The sequence below is a fragment of the Poecilia reticulata genome, chromosome 5 (genome assembly GCF_904066995.2).
Source record: "Poecilia reticulata chromosome 5, P_reticulata-male-v2, whole genome shotgun sequence".
Classification (NCBI taxonomy): Eukaryota; Metazoa; Chordata; class Actinopteri; order Cyprinodontiformes; family Poeciliidae; genus Poecilia; species Poecilia reticulata.
Window position 1 is genome coordinate 11,512,611 of NC_088834.1, and position 18,037 is coordinate 11,530,647.

Consider the following 18,037-nt stretch of genomic DNA (forward strand, 5'->3'; position numbering starts at 1 on the left):
GCTTTTGGATTTACCTAAAAAGAATGTTCTCCTATTTTGTTGTGTAGGTGATTGCCACCATACCCAACAGCCACCTGCGTTTCCTGCGTCGGGCGGGCCAGTTGACTCACAAAGATGAGCTGCCAGAGGAAGACGTAAACGAAGAGAACGAGGAGATTGACCACGCAGAGAGGGAGTTACGGAGAGGTCAAATACTTTGGTTCAGAGGTTTAAACCGCATCCAGACTCAGGTAAGATTTTTATTTCACTTCAGGATTTCGTGTGACTTGATACCTGAAAAGACGAAACAAATTTGCTTCCTTTTACTTTATTCGTCCTTCCCCTTGGCACTTATTTTCAGAAACAAATGTGCCAATAGTTTTTGTTTATTAAGGGGTTAATAGCAGAATAGCATGATTCTAGATGCTTTATTGGTCAGCGTCAAAGATCCAGTTTCTTCTATATTTCTGCATAATATTTAAGACATAAATGGCACAACATTAAAGTCATTTTGTCTCAAGATAACAAATTTAGGAACATGAAGATCCAACTTTTCCTGGGTGGATGGAAGCACTGTGGACCATCGGAGGAACAGAAAATAATCATTGAACTGTTGTCATTGTGCTGCACTCTAACACCGGTTTCACTGTGATAGTTAACTCTATTCTGCTTCTGTGTTACACTTTCATCTCACTGATGTGTCACTAGTGGTCCTGTGTGAAGCTATGCCATGGCATGTTCACTTGAGGCAAACTTGTTAACACAAAAATCTATAGATCAAATTGCACTTGACTTGTCTAAATTTTATTTGATCAAAAACCAATAGTTCACGCTGTTTTTATGTTGTTCTTTCACAGTTGTTTTAGACTTGACTGCTTTTTCACTTATTTTGTTTGCAGCCTTTGTACGTGTTCATAACCTACAAAGAGGGCAAGTTGAAGACAAAAGACATGTCAGGCTTTTAAAAAGGATCTACAGCTAATGTCCAGTATCTGAAATCTCAAATCTGAATCTGAAATTAAACTAAACATTTGGACACAGGAGCTACAATATGCAATTGATCATCTACTTTAAGTGAAGTTTCTTTCTCATAGCTGTTCTGAAATCACCTTTTAGGTGCAAAAAACAACAACTTTTTATATCATTATATTTCACAACTGAGTTATTTTTTATATCCTTCATAGATTCAGCTAAACAATTGGGAACAAAGTGTGGCATTAGTTCAGCCACTTTTCACAAAGTCCTTTACCTTCCCACCTAAAATCCCATTTTTACTAAATTGACCAAAATGTCGAGACACAACACAAGTTCATAGCTTTGGAGACTTATTCTGCTTCAGTGATTAATAGATCGCTGTTAGGTGAAAGAATAAACAAACTAAAATGTTACAAAGACTGAAAAATGCGTGAAAAAGCAACTTAAGTCTTCAGAAAGCCTGGAGAACTGTTAATCCAGACCATTTTAAAGGTCATAACACAGTCTGGTTCTGGCAGCAGATGTTGGATGAATCACAGCTTCTACAGTCCTGTATGTTCATGACCACCATGACAGGTACATGTTGTTCTATCTGTAAGATGGCCTTTTATTCCTATTCACCACTTGGTTGTGGGGATACTCCACCCTGACCTTTACCTCCCCCCACCCTTATGTGTCATGACTGCGAAGTTGTACTCCCTTTACCCAACCAGCCAGCATGTGTTACCATTCAGTTCGTGTCACTCTGAGCAGCCATTTGTCCTCTCCTGTCCCGCTCTTCTTCCACAGATTGAAGTAGTCAACACCTTCAAGAGCGGCACCTCCTTTCAGGGGGCTGGGGCTCTGAGACGCCAGTCATCCACCACCAGCCAGAACCAGGATGTAACCAATGTTTCTAGTCCTAGTCACGTGTCCTTGTCCAATGCCCTTTCCTCTCCTACAAGCACTACTGCTGCTACTGCTCCTCCCACTACTGGCCGTGAGTCAGAACTCTGTCAGTCTGCTTGTCTGCTCTCTTTGCTTCAGGGGTGCCATCCAGTCCTCATCAAGCTCTTATTTTTAAACTTAAATTACTAGACATTATGCCACCAATGCCTCCATTGTGACGTTGGCATCTCTGAAGATTTGTCCTTTTCTCTCTTGCTGCTTTTTTCATTTTCTCTCTTATTCTGTCTTTTTGATGTTCACACTGGATTTCAAATTCATCTTGATATCTCCTCCCATGGTTGGCTGTACTGTCCTCTCATTGGTCAATGTGTGTTTGTTTCCCCAGAGTGCTAGGAGCACAGGACTAAGAGTGATACCCACGGCGTGACATTTCAGGTTGTGAGTTTGTCTCCCTCTGCTCATCCTCCATACTTCATCACATGTGTCACTCCTCTCGTTTTTATGTCTCGACGGACGTTAATATTAACTAATTCCAATCAACTCTCAAAGGGACTGGGAGAACATTCAAGTATAAGTGGCAATGTTGTTTTATCGGCCACATAAGTGGCAGATAACAACAACTTGAGACAAATCTAAATTTTATTGTGTATTATATATTTTATTAACTCAATAAACGCTGAGGAAGCGGCTGTATGTGTGGTTAAGGATGTCCTTTTTATTGCCTCGAATGCTTTCAGAAAAATGTTTCTTCTTAGCTCAAGATATAAGATCCTAAGATCTGTGATCATCTCTATTTTCAGCTTTGAGCCATGTCTCAGCGTAATTGACACTTTAAAGTGAACCTGATATGCATATATAAATAAAAGAATAGGTTTAACTTAAAATCATCAGAATGAGAAAATATTCCTTATTCCTTATTTGCTGGATAAAACGGAAAGCTGCTTGGAGATTTTGTCTGTAAGCCAGTTTGTTCTTCTCCTTCGGTCGCTTAATAATCCTGCTGTGGTTGATTATCATGTTACCATATTATCAGCATCAAAATAGATAACCCTCCAATTCTCCATTTTTGTCAGATCTTGTCCTGTCAAACTTATTCAAAAAGATCCCTCATGCTATTACTTTTTATTTTAGCTTTTGCATCTTGCACCCACTAAGCTAAAATTGCAGCAGTGTTATTGCATATTACATGTAATAGCTCTAATTTCCTGACTCTCAAACTTTGAGGCAAGAAGTTACTATCACTGTGCGGTAATTTGCAGGTCTAATATGCTAAAATTTCTAAAAGAGAAATTTCACAAACCTGAATTCTCTTTCCAATTTTTTTATTTAAAGGTTGCAACAAATCTGCTACATATCATGTCTTCTGCATTTCATGTTAAAATATAAAAAAAATCCTCAATAAAGTTAGTTTTTCCTGCGGACCACAACTTAAATTCACATAAAGGATCTTGCACTTATTGTTAGCCCTGGCGTACATGTATAGAATCATTTTCTTTTGTCACTTTGAAAAACTCTGAAAACAAAATGACTTGGGTCACACCTACTAGTACAGCTAAGGATTTTTATAATTCACCTTTCAGATGGAACAAAAACTTTGAAAAAATTGAAAATAGAACATGCAGTGTAGGTAGTAACCAGGGAATATGTAAGAAACTTTGTGATATTCAGAGGAACATTTAAAAAGCTTTAAAATAACTGTGAAAGTGCCAAAAAAAAATCTCGACTCCTCCAGAGCTCATCGCAAAAGTGCAGCAAATAGGTTCAACTCAGCCTAGTGGCAACTTGGCACCGTTGGATGATATTCAAGTTTGAGTCTAGCAATCCAGCAAAAAGACTCTCTGCCCTGCCAGCAAACACCTCCATGTTTCTGTTTTATTCTAAATCCTGCTGGGACCTCACCTGCAACCATATGTCAGATCAGCCTAAGATTGACAAAAAGATGAATCGGTATTGGTATTGGTAACCTTTACAGGTGGAAGGGGCTTATAAAATTCAACATAAGAAACTTGTTTAAGTTTGAGAAAATGTAATACTGATCTACGTTTACTTATAAATAATAATTTACAATCAGTTATTCCGTTTGTTTTATACCAAATGTCTGATGTAACTAAGTGAACATGTTCCCTTTTCTGATTCTTCAGACCTCAGTTTCTGTATGGTTTCAAGGTCGCCATGTTGCAAGTTATTTCTCGAAAACAAGAACATGTGATTCACTAAACTCTCGCACACAGCTGGGCTTATACTTGAGTGTTTACTCAGATATGCATGGAGTGAGAAACATGCTTCAACCGTCAGACCTCTGACAATGAAACTTATTTTCATTATTCACCTCCTTTCGTTTGATGTCGGCTTTTCTTGTGCCAGTGTCCAGTTTTGTCACTGTTGCATGTACTTTGTGTTTACATCTTGTGTGTGTGTTCATAATATTTTAACCTACAGTGTTTGCTTGTCGTCTAAATGCCACTATTTTATTTCTGGGATGTGTTTTGTTGGTGTGAGTTTTATTTTAACTGCAATGCTTAGGTTGAGCCAACCTCATGCAGATTTGACTCACTCCATTTGGGACAATGCCTCTGCTACGCTGTGCTATATTTGAGTGTTTTGTGTGTCTCATTCAGAGTCTGTGTGGATATTCAGCCAGACGGCGGTCTGGTGCCCCCTACCCCCCCTACTCCTCAAGAAGTTTTTAAACCGCCTCATTGGATTTCTCTGATATAACCAACTTCTTTCTTACTGACCTCGTCCACCAGATTTCTTCAAAACTGCATGTGGTATTGTCCATCAATTTTTTCTGTAAGCATTCCATTTATTAATGTGGCTTGTTTCTAGGTATACAGCACATTGGACTAAAGCGTATACTTACAACGAGCGTTTGTGTTGCTTTTGTTTTTCTGGAAATGTCTGATTTCCTTGTGTTCTTTATGATTATGTTCCTCACAGTTTTTCTTAGTGCACGCCAAAATTAAGTGACTTGTGACCTGTAGTCATCTTGTGCAAGCAGAAAACAGACTCCAGTTGCCTTCTCTCTTGTTTCTCTTTCACTTTTTTCTCTTCCACCTTATATTCTTAAAAATAAATATTTTTTTTCTTCTTTGTCTGTTCTTTTTTCACCTATTCTCTCATTACGAGGTTCCCTGCAGCTCTCTTTGTTTGATCTGTAGCATCACCGCTTATGGTTTCTTCCCCTTCCTGTTTTTTGATCTTCTCACACAACAGATTCGAGTTGTGAATGCATTCCGTAGCTCCCTCTATGAAGGCCTGGAAAAACCCGACTCCAGATCATCCATACACAACTTCATGACACACCCCGAGTTTAGGATAGACGACTCCACGCCCAGCATCCCCCTCATCGACGACACAGATGATGATTCGGCCCGCAGGAGGACGAAGTACTCCAGCCAGCCTTCATCTCCTAACAAGAACAACAACGCCATTGACAGTGGCATCAACCTTACCATCGACATCAGTAAATCTGCCGCCTCCTCCAGCCCCGCCAGCCCTCTCCACAGCCTGGAGACCAGCCTCTAACCCCCGTCCCGAACGCCGCTCTGACCACTCATGTTATTCCCTCATGGTCCCAGAGCGCCTCGTCCGGCTCTCCCGGACCGTTATTTGTTACTTCTACCACTACTTGACACATGGCCACTCAGTCCTCGCCTTTCCCCTCCACCCAGCGCTCCGTGTTTCACCACCAACACAGATGTGGTCCATCTCCCCCCCCCCCCCCCCCCTTGTAAGCTAAAGCCAATAATGCTCTCGCCTCCGTTCAACATCGGGCGAATCTTTGTGAAATGACAAGAGTAAAAAAAAAAACACAATCCAAAAATCTCCGCAAAGCTACACGACCTACACAGCCATCCTGCTTTTGTGGTTGCATGTGTATGGTGGCAGCCTTGATGGTGTGTATGACACTATGCTTGTACCGGTTAGCATGTACTGTATAAACGTGCAGCTGACTGCACGTTGCGTATGAACTGTGTCCGCAGCGACACCTGGAGGAGGACGAGGAGGAGGGAGACTGCCGAGGAGTGCAGAGTGCAAACAGACTTTATGCTCTCCTTAAGCTCCTTCTCTTCAATAATAACATTGTTAACAGAGATACAGTAATAGTTTAAATTAAATTAAAAACCGTTGTTATTATTCTGAGTCTGATTATTCTTGTTATTATTCTTATTGATCCTGCATGAATGTACATTACCCAAGTTTTATTTAAAAAGGGTTTTAATTTTATTGGAGTTGTTTTGGTTCTGATGGGCTGAGCATCGCAGCGGACTACACATGTAAAGAAAGCTTCTCTGAGTCCTCCCTCCCTCCTCTGTGTGGCATGAACATGTACCGGACTCTTAACATTTTTTCTAAAAAAAAAAAAAAGACATAATCCATAAGCAGAAATGTGTATCGAGGTGGTAGGGCTGAACTTGCACAGTAGTTTTGCACCTGATGAAAAAGAGAAATGCAAAATATCAATAATAATAATGATGATGATAGCATTTATGGGATATATTCTATACATATAAATTCATCAAATCTATTTAGAGAGAGTTTATCTTTGTTTGTTGGCATGTTGCCTTGTTTCCGCTTCAATGGCTTAAATTACTTTGACTTATTTATGTCTTAAACAGAATGTAATTGTTTACAACCTCGTAGAGATGAATTTCCTGGTTTCTTAGAGGAGGTGAGCTCAGAATTTTGTTGCTGTGTTATTACGGGAAAAACCATGTGCTGAAACTTGCCTGCTATATTGTCAAATAATGTAGATATTTTTAGAGGATAAACAACGAGAAGAAACCAAAATATAATGGGATGCATAGTACAGTACATGTGGAATCTTAGTATTACTCTTTATGATTGTTGGGATCAAATAAGAGCGGCTTGCCTTTGGTTTTTCCTAACGAAGGCCTCCTTTTTATGACAGAGGAGGACATTTGATTTGATTAGACTTTTTTTTAATTATTATTATTATGGTTTATTTTTGCTTTGCTTTAACGCTGACCTGGAGTCAGTGCTTATGTAAAAGGTTGATATCAGGACCTTTTTATTTAACTGTCGTCTAGGTAAGCCTGCTTGTTCAAAGGACTTGATGTTTTAAAGATGTATGTGACCATCAAAAGGCTGCAATCCAGTCACTTTTAGAAATTTGTTTCAAACTTGCAATATATTGTGCTGATATTTTCTAATTTATTTTTGATTTTTTTTTTTTTTTTTTAGTTTCTTTTCATCCAGACACAAGCAGCCCCTAAATGCTGTTGGCATTTTTAACATCTAAAGAAAAAGGAAAAGCTGACAAAAAAAAAAACAAAACTAATAACAACAAAAATGGAATGTTGCTTTGACTCTTTTTCTATCTATATACATAAAAAGATTTCCTGCACTATCTGGTTATGAATGAAAACTTCTGTGGTGTAACTCTAGATGTGCTTTTGTGTGTTTTAACCAAGCTTGTCTTCCTGCCGTCACAGAATATACAGTACTCTTAGCATCTCAACTGTACTCACTAGTTGTAAACTATTTATTGTACTTTGACCAATCAGACATTATCAGAAGTCGCATACAGAAGGCACATGTATCCTTTTTTTTTTTGCACTCAGAAGGACAAGGCCACTTAACTAGCCTCTAGTATTATTACTCTACCTAACCGAAGTCAGTGGCAAGCATGATGTCATAAAGTAGGCTCATTATGCAACTTGAAGAATTTTTTGTTTGTTTTGTTTTTAGCATAAATTAAAAACTATTCTGTAGACGATGTAAACAATCATTTCTCTGAGCAGCTTTATCTTTTTTTGTTTGTTTTTGTTTTTGCATCCTCCTTCCTCCTCCTCTGTCATTGTTCAGCCAATCCGTTTATCTGAAGAGGGTGCACAAGCTTTACTGGTCAGCTCAGGCATGTCGAAAAACATCTGAATAAAATCGGTCTTATTTAATTTGAAAGAAAACAGTCTGGGTTCTGATATTTACCTTAGAAGTCCTTAATTTATTTTGCTATTTTTTCTGGCGTTTGCCTCTTTTTTTTTTTCTTTTTCTTTTTTTTTTGTCTGTAAAAATTACAAGCGATAAATGAAACAAACAAATAAAAAAAACACACACACACACACACACACATAGTTATAGAATTTTCCGTATATATAAAAAAAGACTTAAGCCAACATTCTCGAACCATTTTTACATCGAGGAGGACTTTCAGCTTTAAGAAACTGAAGTTAAACTGATTCTTGTAAATAGAGTTATGGGTCCACTGAGGACAGAAATGTTGAAAACATGAACTCCTCCTGATTACATCATGCAACTCAATGAGTCATACTGATGACGCGGCACTTTGGCTGTTTGTAATCAATCACCGCTCCTGTCAGAGACACATCCAAATCATAATGTGTTGTAACGACCTGTCATTATGTTTATGATGACGCCCATCATGATGATGACGATGATATCAATGATACTTTTTTGCAATATACTCACCTGCCTCGATGTACTGTATTTAGCAGCATGCAGTTTGTGGAACAAAGAAAAAGAGAAATGCCAACAGATAGCTTTTTGGCATACTTAGCCATTCATGGGTAAGTGAATTAAGTGTTCATCTTGTTTTTATGATATTTTTTTTATCTATACAATAATTGTAAATAAAGAACTCAATGTCTTTGTTCATTTAATACTATGCAAAAAGTCATGCTTTTCTGATTGTTAATCCCCTCAGTTGTAGAGTGTGTTGCTGGAATGTTTGTGGTTTCAAAAGTCAGTAAAAATAATGTGATGTAAATTATTTTCTAGCCTGACGAAAAGTAAAAATGATGCTGAGAATTCTTAGAATACGGTGAAAAGGATTTTATAGTGGTGATGACTATGATGATGGACTGTGACTCCTGCTGCTTGACTGACCCATTTATCACTCTACTTACAGGAGCACCAGTGAAAACGTAATCATCGTATTGCTAATAACGGTAATAAAAAGGAAAAAAAGAAAAGAAAACTCATTTAATAAATTTCCCAGAGCAGCATGACCAGCATGGTGTGTCCTCGCCCCGTGTCACATGTCCTGTTCTGATTTTGTCGTGCCTCACTTTGACTTTGTTTTTGCTGTTTGTTGGTTTAATTTAAAAGCATCTCAGGTGTTTAACGGTGGCAAGTTAATTATTTGTGAGACTCTAATCACGACGAGGCAGCACAGCAGCATCTGAAGGAACAAAAGAAGTGTCGTCTGAAATCCTACCTGTTCTTCTCGCCTCCCCTGCTTGTTACTTTGCAGATCACACACAGTTTAAGTGCTCAGAATGGGCAAGATTAGAAATGAACACATCAGAGGTGCGTCTGAGGTTGAAATTAGAGAAGTGTGACGAATTTATATCTGTATTAGGTTATATTAGGAGTCCTATACAGTCAGTCATAATATCATATTTTTATCTGAACATTGAATACTTTTCCTTTCCTGGGAGCTGCATACATTTTACTGAGAACAAGGAGGTTTCTGTTTGCTTCTCAACATTTTGAATTTTACATTAGAAGCAAATCTGATGAAACGGTAAGATCAAGATTTGTTTTTTTATTATCAGGCAAACTTATCTGTTCAATACTAACAAAACAAAAACCACATAAATGAAATACTAACATAAACTAATCAAAACATTGTATTGTAATCCACACTATGGATAAAAAAACAACTATAAAACATGTACCTGAAGCAATAATTATAACTAACTGAAAACATGATTACCAAGATCTAATCGCTTTCTGAGAGGCCAACAAAAGGATTGCATGCCTTGATTTAGAATGAAACCTAACTTTGAACACGAGCGGAAAAGTTGGGAATGTAAAAGTCGTCAGTTCTCAAATTACTTTTGTCCCCAGTTAGCTTTGTCAGCAGTAGACGACTGCCACAATCCAGAGAATAACTGAAGGTCCAACTCATTGCAGTTTTTAACTTTTGCAGAAACACTGTTCCCTCTTGGCAGCATATAAGTAGCCACGTATAGATGAGCCATCAGTTCAGCTTTTTGATGCGTTTAATGATCTGAGAGGTAAACTGTTGGTAAAAAATAAATGAATAAAATTCTGATGCTGACAAATGGAATGCATAAAACATCTGAACCTGGTGAAGTGTGCAATCGACTCTTTTCCTGGATCCAGTGAGAGAGCTTTCCTCAGAGTTGTTCACTGACTCCATCTCAGTGGAAGAGTCCATTTCGAGGAAGAACATGTCAGAAATTGGCCAGCCAGTCAAACACAAACTTGGAGTAACACACCAGCTGTGGTTCCATTACAAATGTTACTTTGTCGATATTCCGCTAATAAAATGCTTTATGTGGGTGCTTCATTACAGAAGCAAAACTTAAATTGTTTAAAAAGAACAGTGGATGGATTTATTGAGAGAGAGACGGAAGATAATTGGTTTAAAAAGGAAGCTTCCTGGACAAAGTGAAGGAAATTATTTTGTGTGAACAAGGAGGAAGCTAGGCACAGATTGAACATCCACATGAGCTACAACCATCACATTTATTTATCCACTTTTAAACCAGAAACAACATTAAGGGTGTCTTATCTGGGCTAAGGAGAAAAACAACTACTTATGCCACTCTGTATTAAGACTCAAATTCAGTTAAAATTTATAATTTTTTTTTAACCTTTTGCTTTGCTTTTACTTAGTCTTGTGTTAATGTGACTAAAGAAAATATATTTTCACATATTGTACCAAAGGAATCCCCTCCACATGTAATCCGTTAATGACGCCTATGTCACTATATGTCCACTGGAGGGCAGCACTTCATCAGCCACACAGTCCTACATTACTTGTAATCTTGATTCTTGAAGTTGTTCCACTTTGTGTATTCCTGTCCATTATGGTTGACAGAGATATTGAACTAATCTTAAACTGAACTGATTCCATGCTGTTTACCTTACATGCATATGACCAGTCAGCATTTATCACATTGACAGCAGGATATATTTTTAGTATCTTGAGTTCCTATAAATACACAAGCAGCAAAAAGATAGTCAAGTCCTGAAGAAAAATCAAATCGGCTACAAACTGATCAGCGAAAGATTACAGAACCTTCACAGTGAACCTCAAGCAGTTTTAGTTGTATTCAAAATCAAATTCAACATTCATTTCCATCCTAAAAAAATGACTGCACCACTGAGTAACAGTCCAGTCCTTTTTCTTTGTACTAAAGTAGAGAATGGTTTGATGTAAGAATTGGGACACTTTTAGTCCTTGGCTTGAAACACCTGGGTGTGCTGACTCTATAAGCTCAGACTCCAGCTGCAGTCCACATCTTGTGGATCTCTCCCAAAATCTTGAATGTATTTTGCCTGATAATCTTCCCAAGACTGTAGTTTTTCCCCTTTCAACTGCACCTTTTCAACCACAGTTCTTTCTTCCACTCAACCTTCTGTTTTTATAATTGCATACATTGCTATGTGAACAACCAGCTCTTTTAGCAATCATCTTTTGTGGGTTACTACACCATCGCACATTTCTTTACTAAGAATCCTTTTTTCTCCTGTTGTTTTAATGTAAAATTTTAAATTTAAAGAAACTGAATTTTGTTTCAATTAGCTGTAAACAGAAATTGCAAAAGGAACAGAAATAAATGTTTGAAATGCATCAGTCTGAATGTAAGCTAAACAACTTTTTCTATTGAATCAATTCAATTTTAAATTGAACTTGCACTTGAACTTGTTGACCGCAAGGAATAATTTAAAGAAACCGATCAAAACTTCACCCGGTTGCCTGTATCCAGTCATTAGGATTAAAATTTGTGTTTTTTAAAGTAAATTTTTAAATAAACCTGTTTTCCTTTCTCCTAAAACGTTGAGGGTTTTTGTACCCTGATGTTAACCCTATGTTCATCTGAGCATCAGCTTCACAGTGGGTGTAGCCGCATCAGCATGCGCGGCAGTCTCTGCTGGGGTGGCACAGTCTTTGAATATAGAGTGGGCTCCCACAGCTCAGAAGATTAGCGACACAGTGCATTCAGGTCCATGTGCGAGGGCCGATTTCCAGGAAGAAAAGCCCTTCGTTGGGCCCCCAGTTGAATCCTGCTGCTTCCCTTTGGCCTAATAGAAGGCTGCAGTAACTGACAGTCCTTTACAATCCGCCAACACTGGTGGAGGTTTTGGAGGCTCTCGTTTCTTCTTCTTTCTTCTTTTTTTTCCCTTTTTACTCTGTTTTTCTCCGAAAGGACTGATTTTAAAATTACTCGTGTGCTGCCTGGTGTGTGTACGGGTTGGTATAGTTGTGTGCATTGGTCCATATGTGTGTGGTTTCATGCACACACGCAGGCACCCACAAGGACACACACGTGCACATGTTTGAATGCCAGTGCTGGCAATTGTCTTAATGGGATAAGGGGAGACTATGGTTCCTGTTGAAGGGAACAGTACTGTGGGATTGACATGGGAAAACACACACACGTTGCATTCATCGCACCAGTGGCTATGTTGTCGGTCGATTCACAAAAAAGGTGATATGTGGTGACTTGGTGTCTTCAAAACAGGCCTCAGGACTGCAAATATTCTCAAATCGTTCCAAACATCCAAGCATGACTGAACCTTAAACATCAAAAAATGTAAACAAATTCAACTGTAAGTTGTATTTGTGAACTTATATTGTTTATGATCATTGATTCATATTAACCGAACATAATGTACCATTTGAGGAAACAAAGTTTCGCTGCAAGTTAGTTGAATCTGCAGTGGGTTGCAATAAAGTAATCTTGGCCAGCAGGGGTCGTCTGTGGCAAAATATTGAGCCAACTTTCGTGTCCCCCTGTGAATTGCAAAGCTTCCGTGTCAAACAAGTTGTAGGAACATATTAAGTAAAGCTGTCAGTTGTGATGCAATGGAGAGAGAGAGAGAGAGAGAGAGAGAGAGAGAGAGAGAGAGAGATTAGACTAAGGGGTCTGTAACTCCAGTCTTCCAGTCTCAGTGTCCTGCAACTTTTGGATGCATCCACGCTCCAACACACCTGAATCAAAGGCTGAATTACCTCTTTGGCATGTCAGCAAGTTTTGCAAAAGTCTGGTGATATAATTTTTTTTAATTTGATCAAGGTATATTGGAGAAGGAATACATCCAAAAGTTGTAGGACAGGGGCACTTGACTGCTGGAGTTGCAGACTCTTGGACTAAGATAAAGCTGATCCTAATTAAAGAAAGGTCTTACCACATTCCTAATTAATGTCAGCATGAAGGCAACAGCTAAGATTTAAATAGAAACTTGAATACAGAATTCTGATCATTCATCTTTCTCTGACTCTCTAAACCAGGATCTACTGTAAAAAAAATCCTTTATTTCTGCTAAAGTATATATTTTCAATGCTTATGTTGGTACACTGTGAGCACTTGAAATGAAAGTCAAAATGTAGATTTTATTACATGATCTTACCTTACAAATTTGATTCCGAAGAAACACAGTGTCCAACCTTATGACACTAGAAAGTTGTTTTGAAATCATTCTTTTGTGGATATTTAGATATTATTCCATCTGAAAAATGAGGAAAAACTTCTAAAACATTTGTTTTTAAAATCTTTATTTAAATACATTAATTGTTTTTGGGTTGTTTTTTTTATTGACAAAATTATTAAAACTGTGGAAGGTCCAAAGGTCCACAGGTTGCAGATTCTGCCCTAAGCCACTCTTAGCATGCTAGTAGTTTTTTTATAGTGTTTATAATGTTACTACATTGCTCCATGATCTGATAAATTCAGTCTTCTGACCAGATCACAATACCATAGTTTAATTATTGACCAATGAGTTTGGTTGGAATATGAACCTCCTGGGCTCCAATCACAGACCATTAATGATATTTTGTAAATCACTTTTTGTTATATTTTCAAAGTTTACAGGTCATATTTGTCTATGACACAAGATTCCTGGGCTGGTAATGTTAACACACAAATCCTGACACAACCTGATGACAGACGATGTCATCTTCCTCTCTCTCAGACCCATAATCATACTCAGCTCCTCAATTACAGCAGCTGGACAGGCCTGTGATTACTGCTCCACCTCCAAACCTCACTGGTATAATTACTCCATTCTCCTGCTCATTCTGTCAATACTGAGATGTCAGGTGGCGTTAAGTGAAATGGCAAATTCACACAATGTCGGGGGGAGACTGATCAACATCTCATCTCAACTCATTGTTACCTCATCTTGAGGTAACAATGAGTTGAAGAGGAGGAGGAGGGTGATAGATGAAAGAGAAAACCAGAACAGAAAGAAAGAGACCACCAGCTATTGATTTGATATGTGCAGTTTGTCTTCATTACCCATGGTCCACTGCTGTCAGAGATGCGCTAACGGCTTCATGCATCACATGGTCGCCCGGCAGGTGAGCGGGTAGGCAGACAGAAACAGGAATGGCTGAATATGTAATTGCACATCTGGTTTATTACCATCCATCACACATGAGGAATGTGCAGGATCAGACTGAAATAATTGCCTTGGTACTGATCAGGCTTATTCTGCATTGGAGGAGCTTTACTTGTGCAAAATGTATCAATAAGGCAGGACATACACTACAGAAAAAGACTTTCCCATAAATATGTGTTGTGTAGTGTTAGAGTATCCAACGGGCGTCTGAAGTGAGAGATGAGAGTATCGAACAGAGCGATTGCTATTGTTTTCCCAAGTTGTTTTTGTCAGTATAGCCACAAGTTCTACTTATTCAAGTCAAGATAATTTATGTGTAGATGTAGCACACCTGGTTGGGACTCTAAGAAAAGCTTCTTTGACAAACAAATAGACTCTATCTGCAAAAGTTGGAATAAGCTAGCTGAGAAACCGACCCATACCTTCTCCCTCCTGATTTTTGTTGATTTGATCAAATCACCAACATTGTCTGAATTCACACTACGTGATTTATACCACAATATCACAAACAGCAATTCCCCTTGCACCGAAGAAGATTTAAGTGCGTCCATAGGTCCAGTTGCAACAAGGCAGGCTACATGATAATAGGCCATTTTCTTGCATCGTTGTCTGTTTGTGGAGCCGACCACACAACACCCCATGACCATTTTTACTGTGAAATCAACTAAGAAAAAGCAATTCTAGGCTACCAACTGTATGTTTTTGTGACAAGCTTTACAAAGTTGACGCATACAGTTGTTTTAAGCTCCATCATAGCGATGTGGGCCACTTTCATAAGAGTGTGAAGTCAGCTTCTCTTATTTTGTGAGTTTTGATAGAAAATAGTTCAAAGTAATCTGTTTAAAACTTTTTTATCTCTTGATACCCAAAGCTGGCCCATGTCTGGCAACAAATGGGTTAAAATGGCTTCAGAAAGAAGGCTTGGCTTAGAAATGCACAATACATTTAAGGAATAAAATCGTATCTTCCAAGCTTACAGTGGGCTGTTACTAGAACTTCTTGTTCCACAGCTAAAGCCAGGCAAAGTGGGCGTCTGAAGTTCTTGCTTTGCTTTGTCAGATTCTGTTCTTGTACAAAGTAGGCTGCTTTATTAAACTGCACATGTTGCCAACACTTTTAATATTCAGCATAGTAAAATGATCCCCCTCAGCTCCGTTGGTGTGTGGCCGGCTGTCCTGCTAATAAGACTCGCTCACTACTGGGTGGCCTGGTTGGTCACCGCTCAACACTCTTCTGTTGCCAAGCAAAGACTCTCACAGGGAGGGTCTGCTGATATGTTTATAACTTTTGCTAAATTACGGTTATTGCTTTAAACTCTTCCTGTTGTCCCCCTAATGCTTCTGTGGGACTCATAAGTTTTGCTGCACACCGTCACGTGCAGATGAAAGGGACGGGGAGGTGAATGGTTGCAGTGGATTGGCTGCAGGCAGTTTGTTGAACCTGAGTTTGGGATCTTTTGCAGTGAGCTCTTTGTCTGGTATTTCCCCTCGTTCCTTTTCTCCTCACTTTCCCTCACTGAATCTTTTTGTTCGCTAAAACTCTGCACGAATGCAGTCCAAAGCCTTCTCAGTGAAGTGACCCATGTTGAAATGTTCTGGGGGCGTCCAGTTGAATTGCTCAAACAAATTGCTGTTGATATGAAGATGTGGGGGTGTCTCTGTTGAGACTGAAGTTCATACACTTGGCAGCAGAAGGTTGGCGTCACAGCATGTTAAACGGCTGCGTTTTTGACTTTGTCTTTTATCAGTCAGTTTGTGTTTTTCTGTAGAAGTGACTTCACTTTTAAACAAATACACCAAATGGAAATTTACCAAGCTATTCGGTTCATTGTTGTCCAATAGAATGATGTTCAATGAAAAGAGCATCTGCATGTTGAATCAGACCCTTTTTCTACATTGCTCCAATGTACAGAGCTGACCAGGTCCCGTCAATCTGCTTGTTCTTGCTGTTGTTTCTGTGGTTTTCACCCCAGTGGAATCCATGATCTCAGAGCCATCACTGACCAAGTGTTGGAAGGAAACATAGTGGAGCGCACTGAAGTTATTGTGCACTCCATTGACTGGTGTAAAATGCTATGTACTGATACCAAGATGCTGTCATGCATCACCAAGGGAACAAGGCATTGTTTTTACAACTGGCAGCAGCTGATTTGCACCTCAAAAGCTCAAATACCTGAACCATGTCCCAAAATCCCAGAGGTGTTGAAATGGAGGCTTCATGGATGCAGAGCAGGACGTATCAGGAAGTTCAAACCATCTCTCTGCTCTGCATTCTAACCATACGACTACACAGGGATTTAAAGAGGAGCGGCTAAAGCAAATGAGGAGGACTAGCAGAGCTTTTCAGTAACTGATGGTGTCAACGAGTTGAGCTGTTGGCATGTCATGACAGTCGTAAAGCTATCATACAGCAGCAGCCTTCAGTCAGAGGGCTCCTCAAATTTAAAAGACTGACTGCTATAAGAGATCCATACTACACAACATCACCATTCACAAGGGATCTTCGAAGACATTACAATGATATGGACCCACGCCCCCATCTCCCTGCCTGGAGGCAAAAAGCTGCTCCCCGACATTGGTTTTATCTGTTAAGTTGTCAATAAAACATCTAAATCTTAAATGCACGCAGTACTTTGATACACTGTGACAACTAAATAACAAGGTCAGTAAAAAGTTTTAATTAAGAAATAAAATAGCGTGGGAGAGGGAATGGGAGAGGGAAATAGTTCAGTTATTCTTGCTCGACTTTGGCAACCGTAACATGTAGATGCGATGTAGAATTCGGTTCAGTTACAAAATAAAAAAAAAGGCGACCTACACACCAACTCTGACAGATCATAGAAGTGTTTACACTAATCAACGACAGCTGTGTTAGATTAGCTAGTAGTGGCAGCAGTAGCTAATCTACCGCAACGGCCACTTATTGATAACATCAAAATAAACATCAAGCCTAAAAACTTATCAGACTGAATGTTTTGTTCTTTGTGTGGGAAATGCTTGAGTGTTGATATTGAAATCTGAAACATACAACATGTGAGGTTTTGCCAGTTGCTATGGCGACGAGTCCACGGGGTAGCCCACACAGAGAGCGAGAAAAAATGGTTTTGAGTTGGTCTTTAATGATTTTCTGCGTTACTTTTTTTTGCCTTTGAAGTGGCTACATCCATCTCCAGGTTCCATTTAGTGGCTATGGATGGCATGTAAAAAAATAATAGCCTTTTTGCCCTTGTGGGTTCTGCGCATGCGTGAAATTACCGGATATTGACCTTTTGCTTCATTCGAGACGCTGTAACAGACTTCGGAAGTGAAGGACGGGAGATTTGAACAGAGCAACTGAAATAGTTTTCCAGTTTATTCATGGCTTCTACTTGTTCGAGTGAAGCTAATTTGTCTGTGAGTCTAACACACCTATTTGGGGCTCACAGACGGCGGTAATTACAATAGCTGGAAATAGCTATCTTAGAAACCGACCCACACCTCCTCCCTCCTGATGTGTTAAGTCGCCGACATCGCCTAAAATCATGCCGCATGATGTATGTCACTGTCATAAACGGCGTTTTCTCTTACAAGGCAAGATTTTATTTTGAGGTATCAGAGTAGATACGCACCCCATGTTAGATCGTTCTATCATTGTTCTTCTACTTTTTGTTTATCAGATGAATTCTAATAAAATAAATGTTGTGTTTTGTGGTTGTAGTTCAGTTTTGCTTAGGACTTGCAAGATACAATTATGTTCGCAATCACGTTTTTCACCAAGCAAGTGATTTAATAAACTTTATAACTAGAGAACAGCTTCTTGATTGTGCTTCGTCTCTGGTTTCAGAATGGCA

At 39.0% G+C, this 18,037-nt stretch overlaps 1 protein-coding gene across 17 annotated transcripts in view; it reads left to right on the plus strand.

Annotated features, from left to right (window-relative positions):
* The window catches only part of atp2b2 (ATPase plasma membrane Ca2+ transporting 2), a 121,307-nt gene extending 112,466 nt beyond the window's left edge, over positions 1-8,841 (plus strand). For 11 of the 17 annotated variants that reach the window (XM_008408526.3, XM_008408527.3, XM_008408529.3 and 8 more), the window contains 2 exons: positions 48-230; positions 5,059-8,841. In XM_008408526.3, coding sequence (XP_008406748.1) covers positions 48-230; positions 5,059-5,370 — 495 coding nt within the window. In that variant the 3' untranslated portion in view covers positions 5,371-8,841. Of the gene's footprint in view, positions 1-47; positions 231-1,743; positions 1,934-2,227; positions 2,278-4,460; positions 4,593-5,058 lie in introns of those variants that run through there. The other 6 variants (XM_008408534.3, XM_081607016.1, XM_008408538.3 and 3 more) reach the window with 5 other exon arrangements.
* The last annotated feature ends 9,196 nt before the right edge of the window (positions 8,842-18,037 follow it).